The sequence below is a fragment of the Phascolarctos cinereus genome, unplaced genomic scaffold (genome assembly GCF_003287225.1).
Source record: "Phascolarctos cinereus isolate Bilbo 61053 unplaced genomic scaffold, phaCin_HiC Scaffold_7;HRSCAF=346, whole genome shotgun sequence".
NCBI lineage: Eukaryota > Metazoa > Chordata > Mammalia > Diprotodontia > Phascolarctidae > Phascolarctos > Phascolarctos cinereus.
Genome location: NW_027556180.1, coordinates 200,194,507 through 200,218,460, shown reverse-complemented (window position 1 = coordinate 200,218,460; position 23,954 = coordinate 200,194,507). Strand labels below are relative to the sequence as shown.

At 37.7% G+C, this 23,954-nt stretch overlaps 2 protein-coding genes across 3 annotated transcripts in view; one reads left to right on the top strand and one right to left on the bottom strand.

Moving 5' to 3' along the window:
- Positions 1-5,672: 5,672 nt before the first annotated feature.
- CGGBP1 (CGG triplet repeat binding protein 1) lies at positions 5,673-12,672 on the bottom strand. 2 transcript variants are annotated; one of them, XM_020974808.1, is made up of 3 exons: positions 12,583-12,672; positions 11,721-11,921; positions 5,673-9,769 (listed from the first exon to the last, which is right to left on the bottom strand). In XM_020974808.1, exon 3 carries the CDS (start codon positions 9,748-9,750, stop codon positions 9,247-9,249), a length of 504 nt encoding a protein of 167 aa, XP_020830467.1. In that variant the 5' UTR covers positions 9,751-9,769; positions 11,721-11,921; positions 12,583-12,672; the 3' UTR covers positions 5,673-9,246. The 2 variants fall into 2 exon arrangements, with proteins under 2 accessions (XP_020830467.1, XP_020830468.1); XM_020974809.2 differs by lacking the exon at positions 11,721-11,921 and having other exon boundaries at positions 12,583-12,667.
- A 318-nt stretch (positions 12,673-12,990) lies between these two features.
- ZNF654 (zinc finger protein 654) overlaps positions 12,991-23,954 on the top strand; it is a 101,109-nt gene continuing 90,145 nt past the window's right edge. The window contains 1 exon segment of the mRNA XM_020974807.2: positions 12,991-13,253. Coding sequence (XP_020830466.1) covers positions 13,068-13,253 — 186 coding nt within the window. The 5' untranslated portion in view covers positions 12,991-13,067.

Here is a 23,954-nt window from a genome sequence, read left to right as displayed (position 1 = left end):
CTCTGCTAGGTGATCAATCCTGATTGGTGATGGGGTGGACTTATTAATTAATAGATGGGCTAAAAGTCTTCAGCTATTTCTGTTGAGAATTGATCATGAGACAGAACTCTGGACAAAAGAAATCACTCTCACTGAACAATGGGGGTGGGGTGGCATGGGTTTTAGAGCACAAGCCCGATAGTTTTAGGTCTGGAATTCACCTAGATTAGATTCTCTTTATATCTTAATCATTTTACTTAATTTAATTTAAATCTTAATCTTATTTCTATAAGATCTGCTAGCTGTGTGGGGTCCTGCCCAAGATTGAGGAGAATATTCTGGAGAATAAGGCTAATCTCATCATGAGCCCAGTTTTTCAGAGACTGACTGGTCTATAAGGACTGGTCCATGAATGATGAAATAGAAAGGAAAAAAAACTTCAATCCTAATTTGGTTATCAAATACAATATACAAATATCATTTCTCTCACCATACAATCTTCATGATGCTTGTGAAAGTAGAAGTCATATTCAAACAATTTAGTTACTACTACTATTTAAATAGACCCAGAGTTTAGCACAGTGCCTGGCACATAGTAGGGACTTGATAAAGCAACTTGACTAACCTTCAGTTAGTCAAAAAACATTTCTTAATCCCCCCACTATGTGCCAGGCACTATGCTAGTATTGGTGATACAAAGAAAAAGATGGTCCCTGTTCTCAAAGAGCTCACAGTCTAAAGGGGGAGAAAATATACAAACAACTATGTACAGAAAAGCTATAAATAGGATAAATTGGAAATCCTCAACAGAAGGAAGGTATTAGAATTCAGGGAAAGAAGGAAGGGCTTCCTATAAAAGGCAGGATTGTAGCTGGGACTTTGTTCATCCTCCGTACATATGTTTATATGTAGGGTATGTACTATGATGACACTGTTTCAGCAGTGATTGATGCACTTCAGCAAAGGACCTTATTGGTGATCACGCCTTGCCATCAAGAAGAATGAAAAGGCCAAGAGATATAGTTTCTGGGTAATTAATAATCAGTTTATTAATTAGGCTAGCAAACAATTGACAAATTGATGGTCAGTGGTCTCTCTCAGTAACCAAAGACAAAGAACATGGAATCATAGAATGCTTAAATACTTTTGGAATAATGGGTGCCTCTGCTAGGTGATTTCATGTGTGGTGGAAGGCCAGTGAACATGCTCAGAGTCCAGAGATAGAGTATTTTGTTCAAGGGAAAAAACGAAGGCCACAATCACTGGATTGCAGATTAAATGGGGGAGAAGGTAGAGTAAGGTGTAAAAAGACTAGAAAGACTTTCACTAGAAAGTGAAATAGTAATAGGGAGTCTATTGCTAAGACAAACCCAGAAACTATATGAACACAATTACAAAATACTTTCACACAAATAAAGTCAGATCTAAATAATTGGAAAAATATCAGTTGCTCATAGGTAGGCTAATAAAATAAAAATGACAATTCTACCTAAATTAATTTACTTGTTCAATGCCATACCAATCAAACTAACAAAACATTATTTTATAGAGCTAGAAAAAATAATAGCAAAATTCATCTGGAAGAACAAAAGGTCAAAAGTATCAAGGGAATTAATGAAAAAAAATGTAAAGGAAGGTGGCCTAGTTTTACCAGATCCAAAACTAAGCACCAATCATCAAAACTATTTGATACTGGCTAAGAAATACAGTGGCAGATCAGTGGAATAGGTTAGGTACACAAGACACAGTAGTCAATGATTATAGTAATCTACTGTTTGATAAACCCAATGATTCCAGCTTCTGGGATAAGAATTCACTATTTGACAAAAACTGCTGGGAAAACTGGAAAAGAGTTTGGCAAAAACTAGGCATAGACCAAAATCTTACACCCTATACCAAAATAAAGTCAAAAGAGGTACACGATTTAGACATAAAGGGTGATGCCATAAGCAAATTAGAACAAGGAATAGTTTACCTGTCAGATCTATAGAGAAGAGAAGAATTTATGACCAAACAAGAGATAGAGAACATTATGAAATACAAAATGGATAATTCTGATTACATTAAATTAAAAAGGTTTTGCACAAAGCCAATGCAACCAAGATTAGAAGGAAAGCAGAAAGCTGGGAAACAATTTTACAGCCAGTGTTTCTGATAAAGGCCTCATTTCTAAAGTATATAGAGAACTGAGTCAAATTTATGAGGATACAAGTCAATTGATAAGTGGTGAAAGGATATGAACAGGCAGTTTTCAGATGAAGCTATCTATAGTCATATGAAAAAATGCTCTTAATTACTGTTGATTAGAAAAATGCATATTAAAACAAGTCTGAGGTACACCTCACACCTATCAGATTGACTAATACGACAAAACAGGAAAATGATAAATGTTGGAGAAGATGTGAGAAAATTGAAACACTAATGCAATTGCTGTTGGAGTTGTGAACTGTTCCAACCATTCTGGAGAGCAATTTGGAACTATGCTCAAAGGGCTATAAAACTGTGCATACCCTTTGATCCAGCAATATCACTATGTGATCTATATCCCAAAAAGATCATAAAATAGAGAAAAGGACCCACATATACAAAAATATGCATGACAACTCTTTTTGTGGTGGCTAAGAATTGGAATTTGAGGGGATGCCCATCAATTGGGGAATGGCTGAACAAGTTAAGGTATATAAATGTAATGGCATACTATTGTGCTATAAGAAACGATGAGCAGGCAGATTTCAGAAAAACCTGGAAAAACTTACATGAAATAGTAAGAGGGAGAAGATGGCCCAGGACAGAACTCCATAGGACACCTATGGTTAGTGGGCATGATTTGGATGAAGATCCAGCAAAGGAGACTGAGAAAGAGCAGATAGGGAAGAGAACGAGAAAAGAACAGTGTCCTGAAAACCTAGAGGGAAGAAAGTATGAAGGAAAAGAGGGTGATTTATAGTGTCAAAGGCTACAGTAAAGTCAAGAAAGATGAGAATTGAGAAAAAGGCTATTAAATTTTACCAAAGAGCATCGATAACTTGAAGGAGCACTTTTGACTGAATAATGAGATTAGAAGCCAGACTATAGAGGTAAGAGAGTGAGAGAAGGAGTGGAGGCAGCTATCATAGACAGCTTTCTCAAAATTAGCCACAAAAAGGAGAAATACATGATAATAGCTAGTGGGCATAGATGGATTAAGTGAGTTTATTGGGGATGGCGGGGAGGGCGAACATAAACATGTTTACAGCCAAATGGGAAGAGACTGAAAATAAGTGAAAGAGGGAGCAATCTGCTGCAGATGGCTGGAATGCTATCACTTGTGCAAACAGAGATGTTGGCCTTGTAAGTACAGGTACCTTATCACATGAGACAAAGGTGAAAGAGACAGAGGCAGAAGGCATGCATGATGTGAGATAAGTAAGGAAGAAATGAGTTTTAGGTGAATGCTTCAATTTTTTTTTTTTTTAGTAAAGCACAAGGCAATGTTTCTCAGCTGAGAAGGTGGGGGGAGGTGGGGCCGCAGGAGGTTTGAGAAGGGATGAAAAAGTTTGGAAGAGTTGCTGTACTGAATGGGACAGTGAGTTAATTAGGGAGGAGTAAAAGGACTGCCTTATACCATTGAAAGCCAAATTGAAGTTATGTAGCATAAATGCATAGCAGACCAGTCAGTAAGGTTTCATGATTTTCTCCAACTTCAGCAGCACACATGTAGGAGCAAAAGCAGTAGATGGTGGGAATGATCCAAAGCTGAGAATTTGCAGGGCAAATTTGGCAATAAGATAAGGAGTGAGGTGCTCAAGAGGAAAGTATAGAGTTGAACTGGTTCACGATGGGCTCAAAATGGGGAAGGAAGGAGAGTTGTAACAGTACAGGGGTGATAGTCTGTGAAACTCTCCACTGAGGAGTTGAGAGATTGGAGGTCATGGTGTGGATCAAGAACTAGATTTGGCGCAGTGGATAGAGTGTCGGCCCTGAGGTCAGGAGGACCTGAGTTCAAGTCTGGCCTCACACCAAACACTTGACACTTACTAGCCAATTGCCTAAAAACAAAAACAGGATTTGGGATTGCCAGGCAGAGGGGAGAGACAGAATGAAAATACAGTATAATCAGATAAGGTAATTTTATAAAGTTCATGAGCATGGAAGTGGTACATTTGTGGGTGATGACAAGATGATCTTCAGCCTGATAATTACCCTGTCTGCCTCCTTTACAGAACCCATTAATCTCTCTTAAATTTGGAGGCTTTAAATAGTATTCTCAGATGCCATCCTTTGATCCAAACATTTCTACTTTGGTTAGATCCTCAGGAAATCAAAGTGTTGATATATATTAGAGATCATAAAGTTAGCCTGAGGAACCCCCGAGAGGACAAAAGACAATTTGGCATAAGGCACTTATGTTATGACAATAGTATGTTCTCCATCCAACCAAGAACATGAGAAAAATACTGAAGCATGAGAGATATATTCGACACTAAAATTTTTTATCTTGAGCTGTAAGCATTTCACGTGTACATTTTTTTTTTTTTGCTTTTTGGTGAGGCAATCGAGGTTAAGTGATTTGCTAGCAAGTGTCAAGTAAAGTGTCTGAGGCCAGATTTGAACTTAGTCCTTCTGACTCCAAGACTGGAACTCTATCTACTGCGCCACTTAGCTGTCCCGCAAGTTGTACATTTTCAAGTGTTCTGTATTTTGAGGAATGACCAAAAAGTATATGTCATATATCATACTCATCACCTACCACTTCTGATCTTTTACTTCATCTTTCAGCAACATCAATTAGTACGATGCCATGAAAACCCCTACATACTCCCATGAACATCAGTTATAGGACCCAGAGATGGATAAAGATTCAATAAGATTAGTTTTTGATAATGTTGAACCAAAACAATATCAAGGAAGAGTATCAGGTTTTCATAGGAAACAAAATCTATTTCTGGGATGGTTTAGGTGAGAAACCTGGGGAGAGGTAACTTAATCTGAAGGTCCTTTCCATTCATAAGATCCTATGAAAAAGTAGAGTGATAAAAAAAAACTCATTTTTTACTGAATATAATAAAATAGCAAAACAATGTTTTCCTCTCAAAATATGCAAGTAACCATAAAACACCAGTTTAATTTTTAAACTAAAATGCTAAACAATAAGTCACAAATTTCATAAAATTTGAACCTTTTTAATTTTCAGAATGTTTCAAAAATCACAATTAAGATGCTTCCACCAAAATTACCCCAATTCAGTATCTAAATTATTCACTACATAGTGTAATTGGGAGGAGTTAAATCACAAGATTTAAAGCTGAAAGGAACCTCAGAGATCATCTGGTCCAAGCCCCTTATTTTATAGACAGGAAACTGAGGCCCAAGATGAAATATTTAGTACCTGAGGCTAAGTGTTGAGAGATTGGAAGGGGTGGACAGATTTTAACCTGGGTCACTTGACTGCAAATTCAGTATTACTTCCACAATTCTACACTCCCTAGAACTCATATTACCTATTACTAGATAATAATGTCTTGACCTATTGGGCCATCTTGACATTTTTACTTCTATAGAACAAAAAGTACAATCATAGCAGAATGGACTTTTTACATGTACAACTTCACTTTGTTGAAATTTTGAAGGTTAATAATTTACAACGAATGCCATTTTAACATCCTAAAACTATTTTTTTTAATAAAGTGCTTACACAAATTTTCTGAAATCTGTTAATTTTTTGTAAAAAAATTTATTTCTAAAAGTCACAGACAAAACTTTAAAAGCGACACAGACGTTAATATTTCAGGATACATGCGTGAGCAAAGAAAATTAGCATTGAGAACAAAAATGAACATAGTTAACTTTTATTACAGTACTCTGAATATGAGTAGAATACCACTAGGTCAGTTAGTTTTATTTCCCTCAGAAACCTATGATACTGTGCAATGAAATAAACCAGGGTTTAAGATAGCCACTTCATTATTTAATTTGTTCTAGTCAATAGGAGAGGGAGAAATAACCTAAACCAATTTAAATGTTATGTTGGTTATAATCGAAATTGTTATACTAAGTGCATTTTATGAATTAATTTTTGAGGGCTTAAAGTGATTCCATCCACATAATATACTTATTAGTTAAGTATAGTTGGTATCTAAAGCAAATCAAAGCACAAAGAACACCTTTAAAAGAATGAAAATATGGAATCACCATATTTGAAAGACTTTGTGATTTTTTTATATTTCCCATTGTTATATATTTTATTTAATAAACATTTTTAGATGAATATCTAAAATGGAAAATTTCAGCTATCACTTGCCCACATTACTGGTTGTTGAAACTATTTTTTTTTAAATACACATCAGACACAATCTCAAATAGTTAACCAATTTATATTTCTAAGACAGAGCTGTTTCTTAAATGTTTCCTAGTCCTTTATAATTTAGGATCATAGGAAACATTTTTATCAGGGCCAAAAAGCTTTGAGAAGCGGCATTTGCAAAAGATTCTTATTTGATGGCAGGAACTGATAAAACAATATGGTTCTCTCTCAAACATAATCCTTAAGTTTCACCCTGCAAGAAAGTTACATTGTCCTTCAATCTTGCTTTGCCTACAAGTAATTTTCCTTTCCAACAATCCATAAATTATTAACGGTAAGCATATAATGAATTCCTGGAAGACAGACTATTGTATGTTTAGAGAAAACACTATTAACAGGTAAGCATGTCTTGAAGAATGAAGTTTGTAAATGAAACATTAAACAACCTTTTACGTATACATAAAAGTTACAAAATAGAAAAAGGCTATTTTTTTCCCAATAGCATAGCATCACATTAACACTATAAAGTTAAGGTTGAAAGGGTTTCTGTACAAAATGTCCATCATACCCCAAGGCAGCATAGGCCTCAAATATTTCTGTTTATTCTATCCAACATACCTCAACTATGGTTTCATTGATTTGTACCAGTTTTGGAAAGGCTAAAATTGGGCAATCTGCCTTATAAGCTATGAGACAAAGTTAAATAGTCTCAGAGACACAAAATGTCATACTCAGTCAAGAAATATTACCATTAATAAAGCCCCAGAAGCATGAGATAGTGGGCAAGGGAAAGACCCCTGAGAATATGATCTCATGACTCTTACAGAAAGATGGGATTACGCCCTTACATATAATACGTGTGGTAATATAGTTAGGGGCTTGTTGAAGCACACAAAGATATGATGTATAAATGAAAGTCATCAAATCATTGATAATAAAAATAACCAATGAAAGTAGAATATGACCTACTGTTGATAGTTTGCCTTCAGAGTAAATTAATACTAAAATACAGAGAAAGAAAACAAGAATTATCTGAAATCAACAATCAGCTGATACACCTATCCTCATTTTTTTAACCTGAAGTACTAGAAGTGTTTCCCTAGTTTCTTGGATTTTCGTATCACCCTGTATGCTAAAGCAAACATGACCCAACTCCCAGTGCCTTTCTAACATAAAAGTAAAGTGTGTGTTTTTGTTGGGAAAGATATTTAGTTCCTTAATTGGTGCCTTTTCAATGATAGCACTATGTGGAGAATCTGCTGCATTAATTTGCCATAACTGTAGAAACAGAAAAAAATAAAACTTAGTAGTCTAAGTTATATAAAGTAACTTTTTAAGACAGGCTAATTTTTTAGGGGTTAAGGGGTAGGAAAAGATACTTAGAATCTGAACTCAAATGGAGACCAAAAATGCAATTCAACTAGCACCTTGAAAGCATTTTCTTAGAAATTTAAGCATGGAAAATATAAAATCCACCCACTTTGGCCTCATTTTCCTTGTGAGCACAGCACTACATGACATATAATGTATTTTTTTAAGAAACCTTATTACCCTTAGTTACAAGGGACTCCACCATTGCTTTTTTAAAGGAAAAAAAATGTTGTTTTAAGTAATTTTTATCTTGTATATGTTCAAGCAACAAATGATATATATCAAAAAAGCACTAGCCCAAGTTAGCAAGTGATTAACTTTTAAAAGCATATAATTTGGTTCTCCTGTGGTTTGGACTTGAAATCTATAAAAGCTGTGCTATTTGCCTTACTGAGATAATAAGAGTCAGAAAGAGCTCATTTCCTGAATATGGTAGACCCTTCGGCAGAAATGACAATCATTTTCCCCAAAATACTTATGCATGATGCTGCCAGAAGCCTACCCCCAAATGTCTTGCCAGAATTTCTAATTAGGTCCTATTTTATACTATTCCTAAAAACAGTGAAGCACCAGAAATAAAACTTTTTCAAGAAAGTAAAAAAATACAAGTTTTCTAGTTCCTGGTCTTTCTACCTCATGAGGCATGTATGAGTTAAAATCACATTAGCAAAACTATATGGATAACAATTTCCATCTGCACTAACCTGACAGCATAGGCAGAGGATTACTCCATGCAACAGGATACTCCAACTTAGTACAATTAGACTTACTGTTTAATTTAACTTATCCATAGTTAAGACATCAAAGCCAAATTTCCATTTATTATTAAGAGTGAATTTATATGTAAAAAGGGTTTTGGAATCCAATGAATGCATGTACAAGAAGAAAGGGACGCTTGAAATTTAAAGTGTATTTCAAAATCCAAACCAAGAGTCCATGGGTATATTTTGCCTGTGAAATTCTGTTCATTTTAAAAGAGCAAAATTACTGTTATCTAATGTCTTACTATGATTCCTGGCACTCATGAAAAAAAGTGGGATAAGGGGACACTTCAGACAACCAAGTTACAGTGAAGTATAGCTTGAAATGGGACAATAAGAGCCTTCACCTGCTCTGAACTAAGAATACAGCAGAAGCACACTTTATTCTATTAGATGGCACTCTAATTACATCAAAAAACCCTCCAATAACAAAAGAACAACAACAAAAAATTAACCATCAGCAGTATTCCTTGGCAGCAGCTTCAGTTTCCTATGCTATTTTTTTCCCTAAATATTTAAGGAACTTCTTATGGAACAGTCATACATGGTAAAAAGCAGGGCAGGACTTCTGATGCATAAAACTTTTAGGGGAAAACCATAAGTTTGAAAGAAAACCATCAGGCTTTAGATACTCTAGCATACTCTAAACTGAAGTTCTGTTTTACACCACCAGTGGCTAAATTATCAAGTTCTGCAGTGAGGTTGTCACTTCCGCAGCTATATACACATTGCAAAACTATTCTGTATCACAAGATTTTAATGAAATAAATATAAAAATGAACCACACAATCAACACATAACTTTAATACTCCACGTCATTTGTCTTGTTCACAATGATGATAACCTCCCTTGTCAACAATCTTGTGAGTTAAGGAGCTGATTCTCATTCTCATACCCATCAGGGAGGTAAGCTCTCCTTAGCTGGTCTGACTTAGGTATGGAACCACCATTCTTCACATGGCGAGACAGGAAAGCACGAACTGCTGGGTGATCAGCTTTCTCAAGTGGGATGTTGGCTTCCAGGCACATTTTCACAAAGTCCTGGATAACACTGATTTTCTCTGTCTGCGCAGTACTGTTGCACTGAAGAGATGCTGTAAGAGGCCTTTGTTTCTTCCTTACATTCTGTTCTTCAAACTCTGCCTTTCTTTTGGTGTGAGTCTTGGACTTGAGGTGATCACTGATGGCAGACTTGCGAACATGATTAAGTACCACGTTGCAAGAAGTGCAGAACAGTTTTCCTCCATCTTCATGTAATTCACCTCCAAACTCAGTGACACGATCCAAAGGAGTCACATACAAAGCAGTCTTGGAACGGTTTCGAGCAGGAGGAGATGTTACTACAAATCGCTCCATTCTGGTTTTCAATAAAGGTCTTTCAAAATAAGAGAAACAAATAGATGAGAACAGGATATTCTATCTACAATTAACAACAAAAGATGGGGGGAAACCCCTAAAACTATATGCTTTCCTAAAGAAACTTGACAAAGCAGACTAGAGGAAATCACACTATGGAAAATTAGAGGCAAGTTACTACCACCTCAGCAAATTTCTTGATTTTTTAAAAAATTAAGTAAAATAGAATTATAGGGTAATCGAACAAAAGATCAAGCCAATATTTATCAAATTCTATAGCAAAACTCAAATTGTTGCCAATCCCATTTTGCAACTTGAAGCATAAGAAAAAAAAAATTACAGCTTTGTCCTCTGTCATGATATATGTTAAAGTTGATTACAGTATTTTAAGAAGCAGGATTATAGAAGTAATGTCATGAAGTAATGTCAAATGTAGACTATTTACATGGCTAGAAAGGTGCTAAGTCTAAAAATGACTATGAGTGCTATTAAAGACAAACTGAAGGCAAATTTTAAACATCCAAAGTTGAGTTAAAAAGTTAAGGATTGAAAAACGAGAATAATAATAAAACAGATGATTATTTATCATCAAAATTTCAAAAATTTGTAGTTGTCTATGTACCAGTTTAATAATAACTGGCATTTATATAGTATTTTTAGGATTGCAAAGTGCTTTACACACATATTATATGGCAAAATCCTATATAACAACAATGATATGGTAGTATTATACCTACTGAATAGTTGAGAAAACTGAGTCTCTAATATGTAAAGTAACCTGGCTATAGTCAGATAACCACTAAGAGTTAATGGCTATACTGAATTTATTTCTCTCCTGTCTAGGAGCTCTTTCCACTACACCGTGTTGCCTCGTAGTTGGTTTCAGCACGTTACTGGCCCCAACTGTACAGTAAAAACCATTGCTGGATAAAAATTTTGAATTAACTTTTAGTCATCACATTAATTTCTATCTGAAAAGTTACACATCTACAAAGGATCCCGAGTTTGTCAGTATGTGGGATTGCTGATTGGAAAACTTCATGCTCCTGAACATGGAAACACCTCTGGGATTTGTGGATACTAAGTTCTATATATAGTTGCCTCAAGCACATAGAAGTTAAGTGACTTCCCCAGAGGTCTTAGTGACTTCAAGCCCAACACTCTATCCCCTATTTTTCTATTTCTATCTAAAAGGTTATAATTAAAAGTAAATCCATTAAGTCTCAAAATATCTTTCACTTAAAGCAGAGATTCTTAACCTGAGATCTACAAACTTATCTTTTTAAAATACTTTTTTTTTTTTGATGAGGCAATGGGATTACATGACTTGCCCACGGTCACACAGCTAGTGAGTGTTATGTGTCTGAGACTGCATTTGAACTCAGGTCCTCCTGACTCCAAGGCCAGAGCTCTAACCACTGCACCACCTAGCTGCCCCCTAAAATATTTTGATAATAGCATTTCAGTATAATTGGTTTCCTTTGGAATTTTACATTATGTCATGCATTTAAAATATTATTCTGAGACAGGGTCTACAAGATTCATCAGACTGCCAAATGGATCCACAACACACACACTCAGACCCTTAAGGGATCTATTCAACTTCAGATCTACATATGAACATTTCTTCTTTTATGACAATCTTAAGTCTTTACAAGTGTACAACTGACTTGGCTCGATACTACATATTCAACCATCTATATATACCTAGTTGGAATTTATAAAGGTGATGAACAAATTTTTTCCAGGGTTGTTGTGAGGATAAAATAAGTTAATATTTATAAAGTGCTCTGCAAACCTTAAAGCTTTAAATAAATGCTAGTTATTATTTCAGTGGAAAACTTTTTTTTAATTAAAGCAAGATTAAGAACTGGCACATATGAGGAATTTGAAAATGCAAAGTTCTAAACATTACTAAATGCAAAATAAAGTTAACTGGGAAACGCTATTTTTAAGTTTAAAATGTTTACCAAGTTAGTTTCCAGTTTTGTTGCCTTGACACTTAGCAGTGAAGGGTTCCCAATCTGAGAAAAGAGAGATGTCAAATCCGGGCACCCTCTGCCTGTTCCAAACAGTTGCTTTCAAATCAGTTTCTCAACAAGTGGTGGTAGAGAAATGGTTTCTGGGCTTGCACCCTATTTTCGTTGGTGTACCTGGTAGTCATTCCCTTACTAGAGCAAAAGAAAAATGGAAGGGGGAGGAGGGGAGAAAGGAAAGAGGAAGTGGGAGTGAAAGAGAGGTGCAAAAGAGTGTCAACAACCACCACGAAACAGGTGGCTCAGAAACGGGTCCCCCCTAGGCACCAGCTCCCAGCCCGGACCCCTACGGAGCGCCCCCGACTCTTCTCGTAAGCATACCCAATCCCTGCTCTGGATACCCTCTCCGGACCTCCCCTCCTCTCCTCGCCCCTCCCTTACTCAGTTCCCAAGCCTGAGTGTTCCGGAAAGGAGGAGCTGGGCATCCCCTTGGGAATCAGGATTCCCACCCTAAACCGGACGAGCGCGCCCGCCGGCGCCTTTACTTCCCCGCTCTGCTTGGGGGGGGGAGAAATCGGGGAAGACGGAGGGGGAACTTCCTCCCGGCCCCTCCCCCCGCCCCCAGCCCCTCGAGCCCAGACACCCCACCACCGAGAAGCCGACAGTTCCGGGTGGGGGGGGCCAGCGGCGAGGCGGCGGCGGCCGCTGACAGGTTTGCCGTCTTCCTTATTCCTCCCACAGTCAACGGCTCCCACCCCCCACCCCCACTCCCCCGCCTGATTCCGGGACAGAAGGCCCGGGCCCGTAGCCCGCACCAACGGCCCGGCCCGCCCACAGCTTCCCCGCTGCTCGGTACCGTAGGATCAGGGCCGCCACTAGGGGAGGAGAACGAGAAGCAACCAGGAAGGGGGAGGAGGCGAAGGAGGTGGGAAAGGGAGAAGGAGGAGGACCAGTTGCTGCCGCCACCGTCGCCCGATCAAGCCCCGCGGCGGCCGCCGTGTCCCCCGCCGCGCCCCGTCCTCCTCCGCGGCCTATTGCGAAGCACGGTAGGCGGCCCCCAGCAACCGCCGTGAAGCGCTGTCCAACGGCTGGTTGGCGGGTTAGATGGACGGCGACTCCGGCCAATGGCAGCTAGAGGGCGGGAGCCAGGGTGACTGGCGGCGGGAGTTGGCCAATACAGATTGGGGGCGGGGGTGGGCGGAGCCGGAAGTAGGGCCCCGGCGGAGCGGCGCTTGTCCGGCTGGGGGGGAAAGAGGGGAGGGAATTAGGGGAGGAGGAGTAGGTTAGCAGCGGCAGCGACGGCTTCGCTGGGGCTGGTACGCGCTGGGCTGCGAGAGCCTCATGGCGGAGGAAGAGAGCGACCAGGAGGCCGAGCGCCTTGGGGAAGAGCTCGAGGCGATCGTGGAGTCCCCTCCGGGTTCCGTCGCGTTCGGAGCCGGGGCTGGGGGCGATGGAGGAAGCAGCTGCGGCGTTGGAAGCAGCAGCAGCAGGATCAGCAGCCGGGATTACTGCCGCCGCTTCTGTCAGGTGAGGAGCAGCAGTGGGCCGCCCTCGCGGCTGCTGGGGGTGGGGGACGTGTCCCCTTTGATCTCCCTCTCCAGCCCCACATTTTCTCCTCCTTCGTCCTCCCTGGGTCCAGAGGGGTTCTTACGGCGCACGCTCCTGGGGGAGGGGGTGGGGATCGGAGGCTGCGGGCACCCGGGAGGGGGCGGGGCCGCGTTGACCCCGGTACTGTAGGGGTGCAGAGGGGATGAGAGGTCAGAGGGAGGTAGGGGGGTGTTGCCCTCTGGCCCTGTGGTCTTCCCCGCGACTTCAACATACTACTCCTTCGTCTTCTCCCCCCCATTCTTCTCCCGTGCCCAGTTCATGAGGTTTAAGTCGGTGCGTGCTTGAGACCATCTCTTTTCCGGTGTTAAACATCCAGTCTTCTCTCCTGCCTCTTCCTTGTCTCACATACACCCCCATAACCTCCCTAAGTAATGCTTCTGCTTTACTCTCCTCTTTCCCACCTTGTTCTCCACTGTTTTGGGGTGGGTGACATGTCAACTCTCTACTGCCCCCTCTCCTGTCATCTCTTCCCCTCCCCCGCAGCCAGGGTCTCCTGTCATCCCCTCCCTGACACCCAGCTGGGGCTACTTATGTCTTTTGCTCAGGCCCTGAACCACAGTGACTCTGTGTTTTGTTTTGATTTTTCCCTCCTTCCTGTGGGAAAATGGCACCCCCCATCCCTACAATCCACCACGTTTCACCTTTCTCAATACTAACTACCCAAAGGAAAGTCGTTTTTTAACCATTGTTCTAGTTACAACCCTACTTCCTTTATGTTGCAGTCATCATAATGAAATAGTGTATAGGCAGTGACAGAATACTCTTAGCCCCTTTTCAGTCTGCAGCCACTATATTTCAGTGTAGATTTGAGTCTTTGGATTAAATCAAAACATTGCTACTCCTGAAGTACTTACCTAAGAGAAAATTTAAGAGGTATGCTTTCACTAACATATACATAATAACTTAAAGTTTACATTCCCATACACTCCCCAAAGAGTCTACTTCTGGCTCCTGTTTTCCATACTGAAAGTTTCAGATTTTAAAAAATCCTATTTTGAGAATATTTCTAGTAAAGGGTTTTTTTTCTCCTTGCTTTGCATTTTGTCCTCATATAACAAATGGGAATGAAAAGTAATGGTAAACATTGACTATTAAATTAATGGGCATCCTAATTACTGACATTTGATTGTGTCTTTCTGAGTTAGGATGTTGAAGAGGGATAAAGGATAAGGTTGACCTCTTGTAAATTTAAGCTGTTTATTTGTTGACTTTTTAGAGTAAGTAGCTTGTGAATGGTGGTTGTTTTGCCTGGAAGGTTGGCCCCACTGTTGATTGTCGCTGTAAGCAAAAGTTCTGTATAGTGACTTACTTGAAAAATACATCTTGTGTTTCTCTGAAGTTGACCTGATATGTCTTTAGTGCTGTCATCACCACTGTTAACCATCTAGAAACCATGTAACCAGGAAGGAACCCTGGTTTGTAAATGCTGTAATTTATAGTTCCTGAGCAGATTTGTGTTACCAATGATCTTACTTGACTACCTTGAGTTCTAAGAAAACTGTTGAATACATTAGTATCCAACCTGATTCTGTAGGGTACTTTTTTCTCCTATCCACATTATAAAGGAGTAATATTTCATATTTTAATTTAATGTAGGACCTAATCTTCTAAAAGGTATGGGGTTCCCCATTTTTGCAATACTTTATTTTTTATTTTGCTTTTTGTCATATTGCATAACAATATTAACTGGTTAGTGAAAACAAAGTGAGTATGAACAAGAAAAACAGAAAAAAAGGATCTATTCCACATTGTAAAATGGCAACACATCAGGACATCTACTTGCTTCATTGTTATTGGAAAGTTTTATTACAGACTGACTTGCTATTTTTATAAAATGCTTATAAAACTCATTTTTAAGCCATATGTAGGATTTATGCCTCTGAACCTTTTTTAGATGGCCTAAAACATAAAGATTCTTAACCTGAGGTCCTTGAACTTTAAAATGTTTTGGTTATTGTTTCATTATAATTAGTTTCTTTTGTAATTCTATGTATTTTTAAAACTTCAGAAGAGGGGAGAGGAGAATAAGTATTTATATAGCATCTACTCTCTGCTCAGTGCTTTTACAGCTTACCTCATTTGATCCTCACAACAACCCTGTGACATAGGTGCTATTATCCCTGTGTTCCAGTTGAGGAAAACGGAAGCAAACAGAGGTTAAGTGACTTGCCCACAGTCACACAGCTAGTAAATGTGTGTGCAGATTTGAACTCAGGTCTGCCATCCACTGTGCCACAGACTGCCTCTATAGGCTTTACCCCTGGACTAAAAGGTGGTCTGTCTTTGCTGAATTTCACCCTTGAGCAAACAAGTTTTAGTATAGTCAACTTAAATTTCTCAGTGCTATTTGGTTTGAGTAAGAGGGCAATGGAATACATAATCTAAAATAGTAGTCCAGGGGCAGCTAGGTGATATAGTGGATAGAACACTGGCCCTGGAGTCAGGAGGACCTGAGTTCAAATCTGGCTGCAGACACTTGAGACTAGCATGTGACCCTAGGCAAGTCACTTAAATTGCCTCCCCCCCAAAAAAAACACCACCAAAATAGTAGTCCAAAATGCAGGTTTACTTTTACAGTTATTTTTCTCAAACTAACAGTTAATTAAACAAGTTCCCGTTTGCTAAGCAGGCTTAGTTACCTATGCAGAATCTATAAAGTAGTTAATATGCATTTAGAGAATTAATTTTAAAATTATTCATTGTACACGTATGGTCTTGTGGAGTGGAAAGAGTAGAAAAGACTTCACTTGAGAGAAGTGGAAATATTGAATCAAAATTTCTTGCCAGCTGGTTGTACAGATGGAGAGAGATGTTGATACAGAGAAGGGGTTATTACCTTTTTTGGTGTCATGGTTCTTTTTGGTTGTCTGAATTTCATGGAACCCTTCTAAGAATGATAATTTTAAAAGCATAAGATAAAATGAATAGGAATACAAAGAAAACCAGTTATATTGGAATACAGTTATCAGAAATTTTAAGGCACAAGCTTAACTCCTGATAAAATATCAAAGGTGGCCTTGGATTTCCTGCCTTAAGAAATAATTAAACTTAATGCATTACACTAAACATGTACTGAGTGAAATAATTCTCTTTAACATTACAGCATTTTCTAATAGTTCTCAAAGTAAAGTAAAGGACAGGGTTCTGAAACTTTCTGGATGGGATAGAATTGGGGTGATAGATAAAGGTGATTTTATAATAACAATGCAGAACTGAAAGATATATGAAGTGAATGAATTGGCCATGTATATCACTATATCATGAATCCCCCTCTTTGACACTCCATCCTTGCCAGTCTTAAAAATTTGCTTCAATGCCAGAAGGGAGACTAGAACAGCAGAATTATTTAAAATAATTGTGATGGATGCAAAAAGAAATGGGAGATTTATGTGTGTGTCTGGCTGAAAAAGTTCATGGGAGTATCCTTGGGTTTTTGGATGCAGAAGTTAGATAACTTTACATTTTAACTATTTCAAAGAAGAAAATTAATTGTTCAGGTGGTATTTTGATGTAATCAAGGGAATGCTGGTAAATGTTTAACAACTGACTGTACATGTACACATGCAATACTTAATTTTCTTCACTTAAGTCTAAATAATTTTTTTAAAGTACTGTAAGTGAAGCCCTGATTCATAGCATTTGCTGATTTTTGAGGTGTAAATGTTCACACTGAAAGTATAATAATCTACTGGGCAGCCTGTTTGAGTTAGCTCTAGCTTACTCTTGGATGTAAGTGCTCCATTTTTTCTGATTTTTGAAAAAAAATTTTGGTGAGGCAGTCAGGGTTAAGTGACTTGCCCAGGATCACACAGCTGGTATGTGTCAAATGTCCGAGGCCGTATTTGAAGTCAGATCCTCCTGTCTCCAAGGCCAGAGTTCTATCTTCTGTGCTACTTAGTTGCCCTTTCTGATTTTCTTGTGTGACTCAGTGGATGGACCTGGAGTAAGGAAGAACTGAGTTCAAATGTGGCCTCACGCTAACTACCTGGGTGACCCTGGACAAGTCACTTAACCTCTGTCTGCTTCATGTCCTCATCAGTAAAATGGAGGTGAAAATAGCACCTAACTTCCAAAGTTGTGTAGATAAAGCAAGATAATACAGTCAGTCCTCAACTTTCATTCCTCAAAAGGGCAAAAGTCTAAAAAAGAAATGTTGAAACATTGAATTTATGATAGATAGGGAATTAGGTACCTGCAGCCACCAAATAATGTAATCTTTTGCTAGAGATTGCTGAAAATACACTTTTCTACTTATAATTCTTTATAGCAAAACTATTTCCGATAATATGTACTTTTCCTTACACAGTAAGCATGAAATAACCCATAAAATCCAGTACACGAAATAAAATTGGTAACATGTAAAACATTTTTCTCACTAGTAATGTGCAAGAATTCTCTGACCTTATGTGCTCACATCTCAATTTAAAAAAAAGAAAAACAAAAACAAAAAAATTGATTTTAGACAATAATTGATTTATAACACATGAAATCTGTAGTTCCATAAAAACTTTCCTCCTTTTTGCAGATATAATGAATTGTTGATTTGTTAACACCAAACTTGTGCTGGCTACAGACATTCCAGCATGAGGTGTGTCTCACAGCTGACTTTGCATGTTTGTGCTTAGAGCCCAAAGAACTTGTACTACGCTTTGGGGACATAAATGCAACAGAAAACTTGAAGTTTAAGGGCAAGCATGAAAATATGCAGTGAATGCATCGGGAGCTCTTTACAGTGGTGGAATGAATAAGATCTAGTAGGACACTAGCTGCACCACAAACTTGCACACATTGTGCCTTTAATTTTTTTCTCTGCTTCACATGGCTGGGAAGGTGCAAGGTTGCCAGCTTGAAAGTGAAGTTGCTAATAAATCAGATGAATGTTTGAAGTCCTGGAAGTTAAGCACGAGTGTTGAGGATTGACTGTATTTGTAAAGGACTTTGAAAACCTTAAAGTACTATGTAAATGCTAGCTATTATTATTGTATATCTGAGTAGTTTTTCTAAACTCATAAGGTTGTAATCTTTTACCTAAGCTTGATTACCATAATGATTATGTTGACATTGTATTACAAATTATAATAGCAAGGATTGTATAGTTTTTGTCCCAAATCTCTTTTCTCCTGCCTTGTACAGCAAGCATAGTACATTGCACATAGGTGTTTAATAAATTTGACATTTATTAAAATGGACTTCCTAATCATTTCTTCCCAAATAATAGTAGCTTAATACTTAGCAACTTTTAGTATCTTGATGCTTATAAAATATATTAATGTAAGAAGTTGGTAACATTTTATCATTAATTAAAATTTAGAGAAAATATAGGTACTTAAAATGACCTTTTAGTTTAAATGGAAAGCTTCATTGCTTACTATTAAACATTAGCATCAAATGATGGAAAATTCAAAGATGCTGAATCATTTAACATTTAAAGATGTAACTGTTTGAATATTTATGGGAATCAAATAGTACCTATATAGTTATACTTTCATCAAGAAAAGGAAAATTAACTAAAGCGTGTGTGTGTGTGTGTACACTATCATATGGACTTTATTTTGTTATTGTATATTTGCTCTATGTTTAAGGTGTTATTCTGCAAACTTTAGGATTGATTTGAATAAGTCAATAGCATACATAAAATTGAAAAAATCCATAATACTAGATAATATAAAGAAGGTTTAAATTTTAAAAAAACCAACCTATTTATTTGACATTAGGATCATGTTCCTGGACTTCAAAAAATCGCTTCTTTGTTTCTTGAATAGTTTTGTATACTGTATTCTACGTTTGATGTCCTAGATATTTCAGGTATAGTATTATCTTGTTAGCATCTTAGTCTGAAAGGATTAAACAAAATGGGCAGATTATGAATTGAAAAATAGCTTTCTTATTATACATGTACATATTTTCAACATTGCCTTTTTAAAAATTTTAAAATGACTAAGTCACCAAATGTATATGTCCTGTTTCAGTAGATAATATTCCAAGAGATAAAAATAATGGACTCTAGTGAATTTGTTTTACTGTTGTTGACTTCCTAGTGGTAAGCACCATAAGACATCCAACAATCTTATATTACCTCATAGGAAAGCTTGCTCAATATAGAAATAACTAGTTTAGCAGATCTAGGCTTTCAGCAGTAAATACGAACATTATCAAAAAATTATTGAATTTTGAAGCTGCGAAGAATTTTTAAAATTATGTAATCTAGCTTCTTTATTTTACAGTTGAACCCAGGTCTTCAGATCTAGTTTATTGTTCCTTTTATATTATGTAGAGATATAGAAGCTGAGGGTTAGAAAAGTGTTGACAGGTTACTTAAGCCTATTTGTTGAATCTTTGGCTTACTATGTTTATGCTTTAGGATTTGAAAAATTTAACTTGGACTTTTATGAGGTAATTTTTACAGTTTTCAAAGAAAAAAAAGCAAATGGGGGAAATGAAGGATATTACATATCTGTAAAGTATTGGTTTGGGAGGCTCTGGAAGGATTGCCAAGGTGCCTTTGGAGAGGTTCCCCCCAAAAAATCTCAGATCTGCCCTGGGTATGTGTTCTGCCATATACTGATGGGGTAAAATTGTGCCTCATTTTCTTTTTTTTTGGACAGGGTTACTTTATTTTTTTTGCTTTTTTTTTTTGGCTAGGCAGTGGGGTTAAGTGACTTGCCTATGGTCACACAGCTAGTGTCTGAGGCCGTATTTGAACTCAGGTCCTCCTGAATCCAGGGACAGTACTCTATCCATTGCACCACCTAGCTGCTCCAAGGACAGGGTTACTTTAGAACTTGATAGATTAGGGAATACAGCTGGTAAAGTATGCCTAGATTTTATTTAAAAATTTGTTTTATTAGTGACTTTTAAAATTATACATTCATTTCCAAATATATCCCCTTTCTTTCTTTCTTTCTTTTTTTTTTTTACAAAAATTAAAATAGAAGAAAAAAGCCAGGTGTGGTGGCACATGCCTGTAGTCCCCGCAAAAGGGAAGGGAGGGGAGAGGGTAAGGCTGAACTCTTGAGCTCCAGAGTTCTGAGCTGCAATAGAGTTTAAGCCAATCAAGGCATCAGGTGTCAGCACCACGTCAGGTGCACTAATATAGTGAATCCTGAGACTTACTAAGGAGGAGCTGACCTTGCCAAATTAGAAATGGAGTAAGTCAAAATTCCTATACTGATCAGTAGTGGGAGAGGGCCGTTGAGTGACTGATGGACTTACAGCCTGGGTGAGATATAGAAGATCCAGTCTCCAAAAAAAGAAAAAGAAAAAACAGTTCAGCAAAACTAACATGTTAGCTGAGTTGGGCAGTATATGTAACATTCTCCATTTCCAGTGAAAGAAGTATGTATTTTTTCAACTTCTTGGAGGTTAATTTTGTCATTATAATTATATGGCATTCAATTGAATTTTATTTTTTCAATTTCCATTGTTGTCATTTTATACTATGTTGTGAGCATCAGATGAGATAGTATAGTCAAAGCATTCTGAAAACCTGAAAGCACTATATAAATGTTAGCTGTTTGGTTTTCTTGGTTCCACTTGGGTATGTGTGTCTTTCCATGCTTCTCTCACTTCTTCATTTTTATAATTTCTTATAGCATAATAATAATAGATTATTACTGTATTATTATATATAATGTATATCACATATGACTGCTATGTGATCAAAATGGTTATTTAGCCATTGCCCAGTTGTTGGACACCTACTTTGTTTTTATCATTTTACTACCACAAAAGTTGTGCTTTGAAGATTGTGGATCTTGATATGTATGGGACCTGGCTTTGATCTCCTTGGAGTATGTGCCAACTAGGATCTTTAGGTTACAAGGGCTGGAAATTTTAAGAACCATTTCTTTTCTAGTTAGAAAACCATGAAAATTTAGGTTTAAATCTTGCCTCTGATACATAACAGCCATGAGATTCTGAACAAATCACTTAACTTCTTTGTAGGCAGCTCTCTAGAGTATGGTTGTAGAGAAGATGCTGATCTGTTAAGGGGAGATTACTCGTATCAGTGAATTCACAAGTCCAGTTCCTCTCCTTGATTTAAGTTTTCCAGAATGGTTGGGCAAATTCATAGATCCACCAAGGGTATTAGTGTGCTTGTCTTCTTGCCACCTGTCCTTCATATCTTTTACCATCTTTTGTTATGTTTATCAATTTGCTGAGTGTGAGGTGAAACCTGTTACTATATTTTTGCGTTTTTATTAGTCATTTGGTTGTTAACCATTGCCGTTTTTCTTTTGTTTACCTACATTTTAGCAAAGTATTTGACAAAGCCTCTTTTGTCCTTCTTAAGGGAAAGAGGGAAAGATGTTTGCTAAATAGTAGTAGAGTCCGGTGGATTTAGAATATAAAAGGAGTGGTCATTAATGGTTTACTGTCAGCTTGGAAGGAGGTCTCTTGTGGAATGTCCTAAGGATCTGTACTTGACCCTACAGACATCTTTGTCATTAATTTGGATCATTTTTGTCAATTATATTTGTAGATGACCCAAAGCTGGTAGGTTTTTTTTTTAATAAGGCATCGGATGATACATTGCATGACAGAATCAGGATCCAAAAATATCTTGACAGACTTGAACATTGCCTCGTGGCTGAGTCTAATAAGGTTAAATTGATCAAGGATACATTTAAGATTATAAAATTTTGATTTCAAAAAATTAGCAGTAAATAATAGTGGAAGCATAGTTTGACTGGAAAAGTTCTGGGGGTTTTGGTGTACTGCAAGTTCAATATGTGTAGATAATGTGAGATAGCAACCCCCAAATAAGGCCTTCTTTAGATACATTAGAAGAGGCACATTATCTACAACATAACAAGTGATTATCTTGCTATATCTTGCCCTGTATCAGGGCCTCTCTCAATTTTTGTTTGCAGTTCTGGGTGGCACATTTTAGAAGGAAATGAAAAACATCCAGAGGATGTTGATCAAAGGGGTGAAGGCCTTCAAGATAATATTTTTCAGGCCTGTCTGACTGTTCATGACCCCATTTGGGGTCTTCTTGGCAAAGATACTGGAGTGGTTTGCCATTTCCTCCTCCAGCTCATTATACAGATGAGGAAACTGAGCCAAACAGGGTTAAGGTACTTGCCTAGGGTCACACTGCTAGTGTCTGAGGCCAGATTTGAACTCAGGGAGATGAGTCCATGCCCAGCACTATCAACTGCACCACCTAGATGTCAAGGTAATGCCATATGTTTATCAGGTGAAAGACCTTGGGAATATTTAGCTTGGGATAGAGAAGATTTAGGGGGGTGGGGAGGTTGGAAGAGTGTGGATTAGAACTTTCCAAGTATTTGAAGGACTATCACATGGGTAATGGATGAGATGTGGTCTTCTTGGCTCAGAAGAACCCCAGAGAGAAGTAGAAGTAACAGGTAGAAACTGAAATGGTTGCATGATATAAAGAAAAATTCCTTAGCAATTAGAGCTGTCCAAACATAGAATGGACTGCTTTCAAAATGGTGGATTTCCCATCACAAAATGTCTTAAAGCAAAAACTGAATTGGCACTTACAAGAAGTGTTTGTTGTAGATGAAATTTTGAAGTCTCTTCCCTGAGATTCTGCAAGATGTTTTTTCTGCTCTGCATGTTTTTGTCCTAAAGCATTTATTAAACATGTACTGTGTTAAGCACTGGAGATGCAAAGACTGTTTTTCCTATCATCTCGCTCTGGGAGCATAGATTCTTTTTCTTTTTTTTAAATATAAAAATGGATAATTTTAAATAATTTATATAATTTATGGCACTTTAATCCAGATAAATTTCTTCATGTTGTTTCTCTTCAACAGTAACATTTTAAAATGTCTTTTTTTAATTAATTAATTGGTTTTGATTTTTCAACAATCATTTCCATAAGCTTTGAGTTTTAGATTTTTCTCTCCCTCCTTTCCCACCTCCCTCCCCAAGACGCCATGCAATCTGTTATAGGCTATGCATATACATTCTTGTTAAACATATTTTCACATTAGTCATGTTGTAAGGAAGACTAAGAACCAGTAGAAGGAACCACAAGAAAGAGGAAACAAAACAAAACAGAAGAAAAAAAAGAGCAAATAGTATGCTTCGATTTGCATTCAGAGTTCTTTCTCAGGATGTGGATAGCTTTTCTGTCATGAAACTTTTGGAGATGTCTTAGATCATTGCATTACTGAGAAGGGCTAAGTCTGGCAAAGTTAGTCATCACACAGCGTGGCTGTTACTGTGTGCATGGGAGCATAGATAATAATTACACTAAAAAATATAATTTTCTTTCTTTATGTATTTGTTCAGAATTACCAAAACACCTGTTGCAGTCCATTGTACCCAGTAGATATTTAATACGTATTTTTGATAAGTATGTATCATATGACAGTTCCATAGTCCTAAATAGAAGCACCATGGTATAGTGGATATAAAGCTGATCTCAGATCCAAGAAGACCTGGGTTCAAGTTCTGCCTCTGATATATACTGGCTCTGTGAACCTAGACAAGTCACTTAACCTCTTGCTGCCTTAGGTAACTTTCTAAGACTAAATTGTAGAGACAGTGCAGACCTGCATTGTTAGAAGGAATTTGTTTACCCGGGAATTCCCCTTGGAGTGAAATCACAAGTGTAGACCCTATTCCTAAATACATATCCCA

What these genes read in the sequence shown, in the direction of transcription:
- CGGBP1 (XM_020974808.1), bottom strand. Translation starts at nt 9,750, where the DNA reads ATGGAGCGATTTGTAGTAACATCTCCTCCTGCTCGAAACCGTTCCAAG.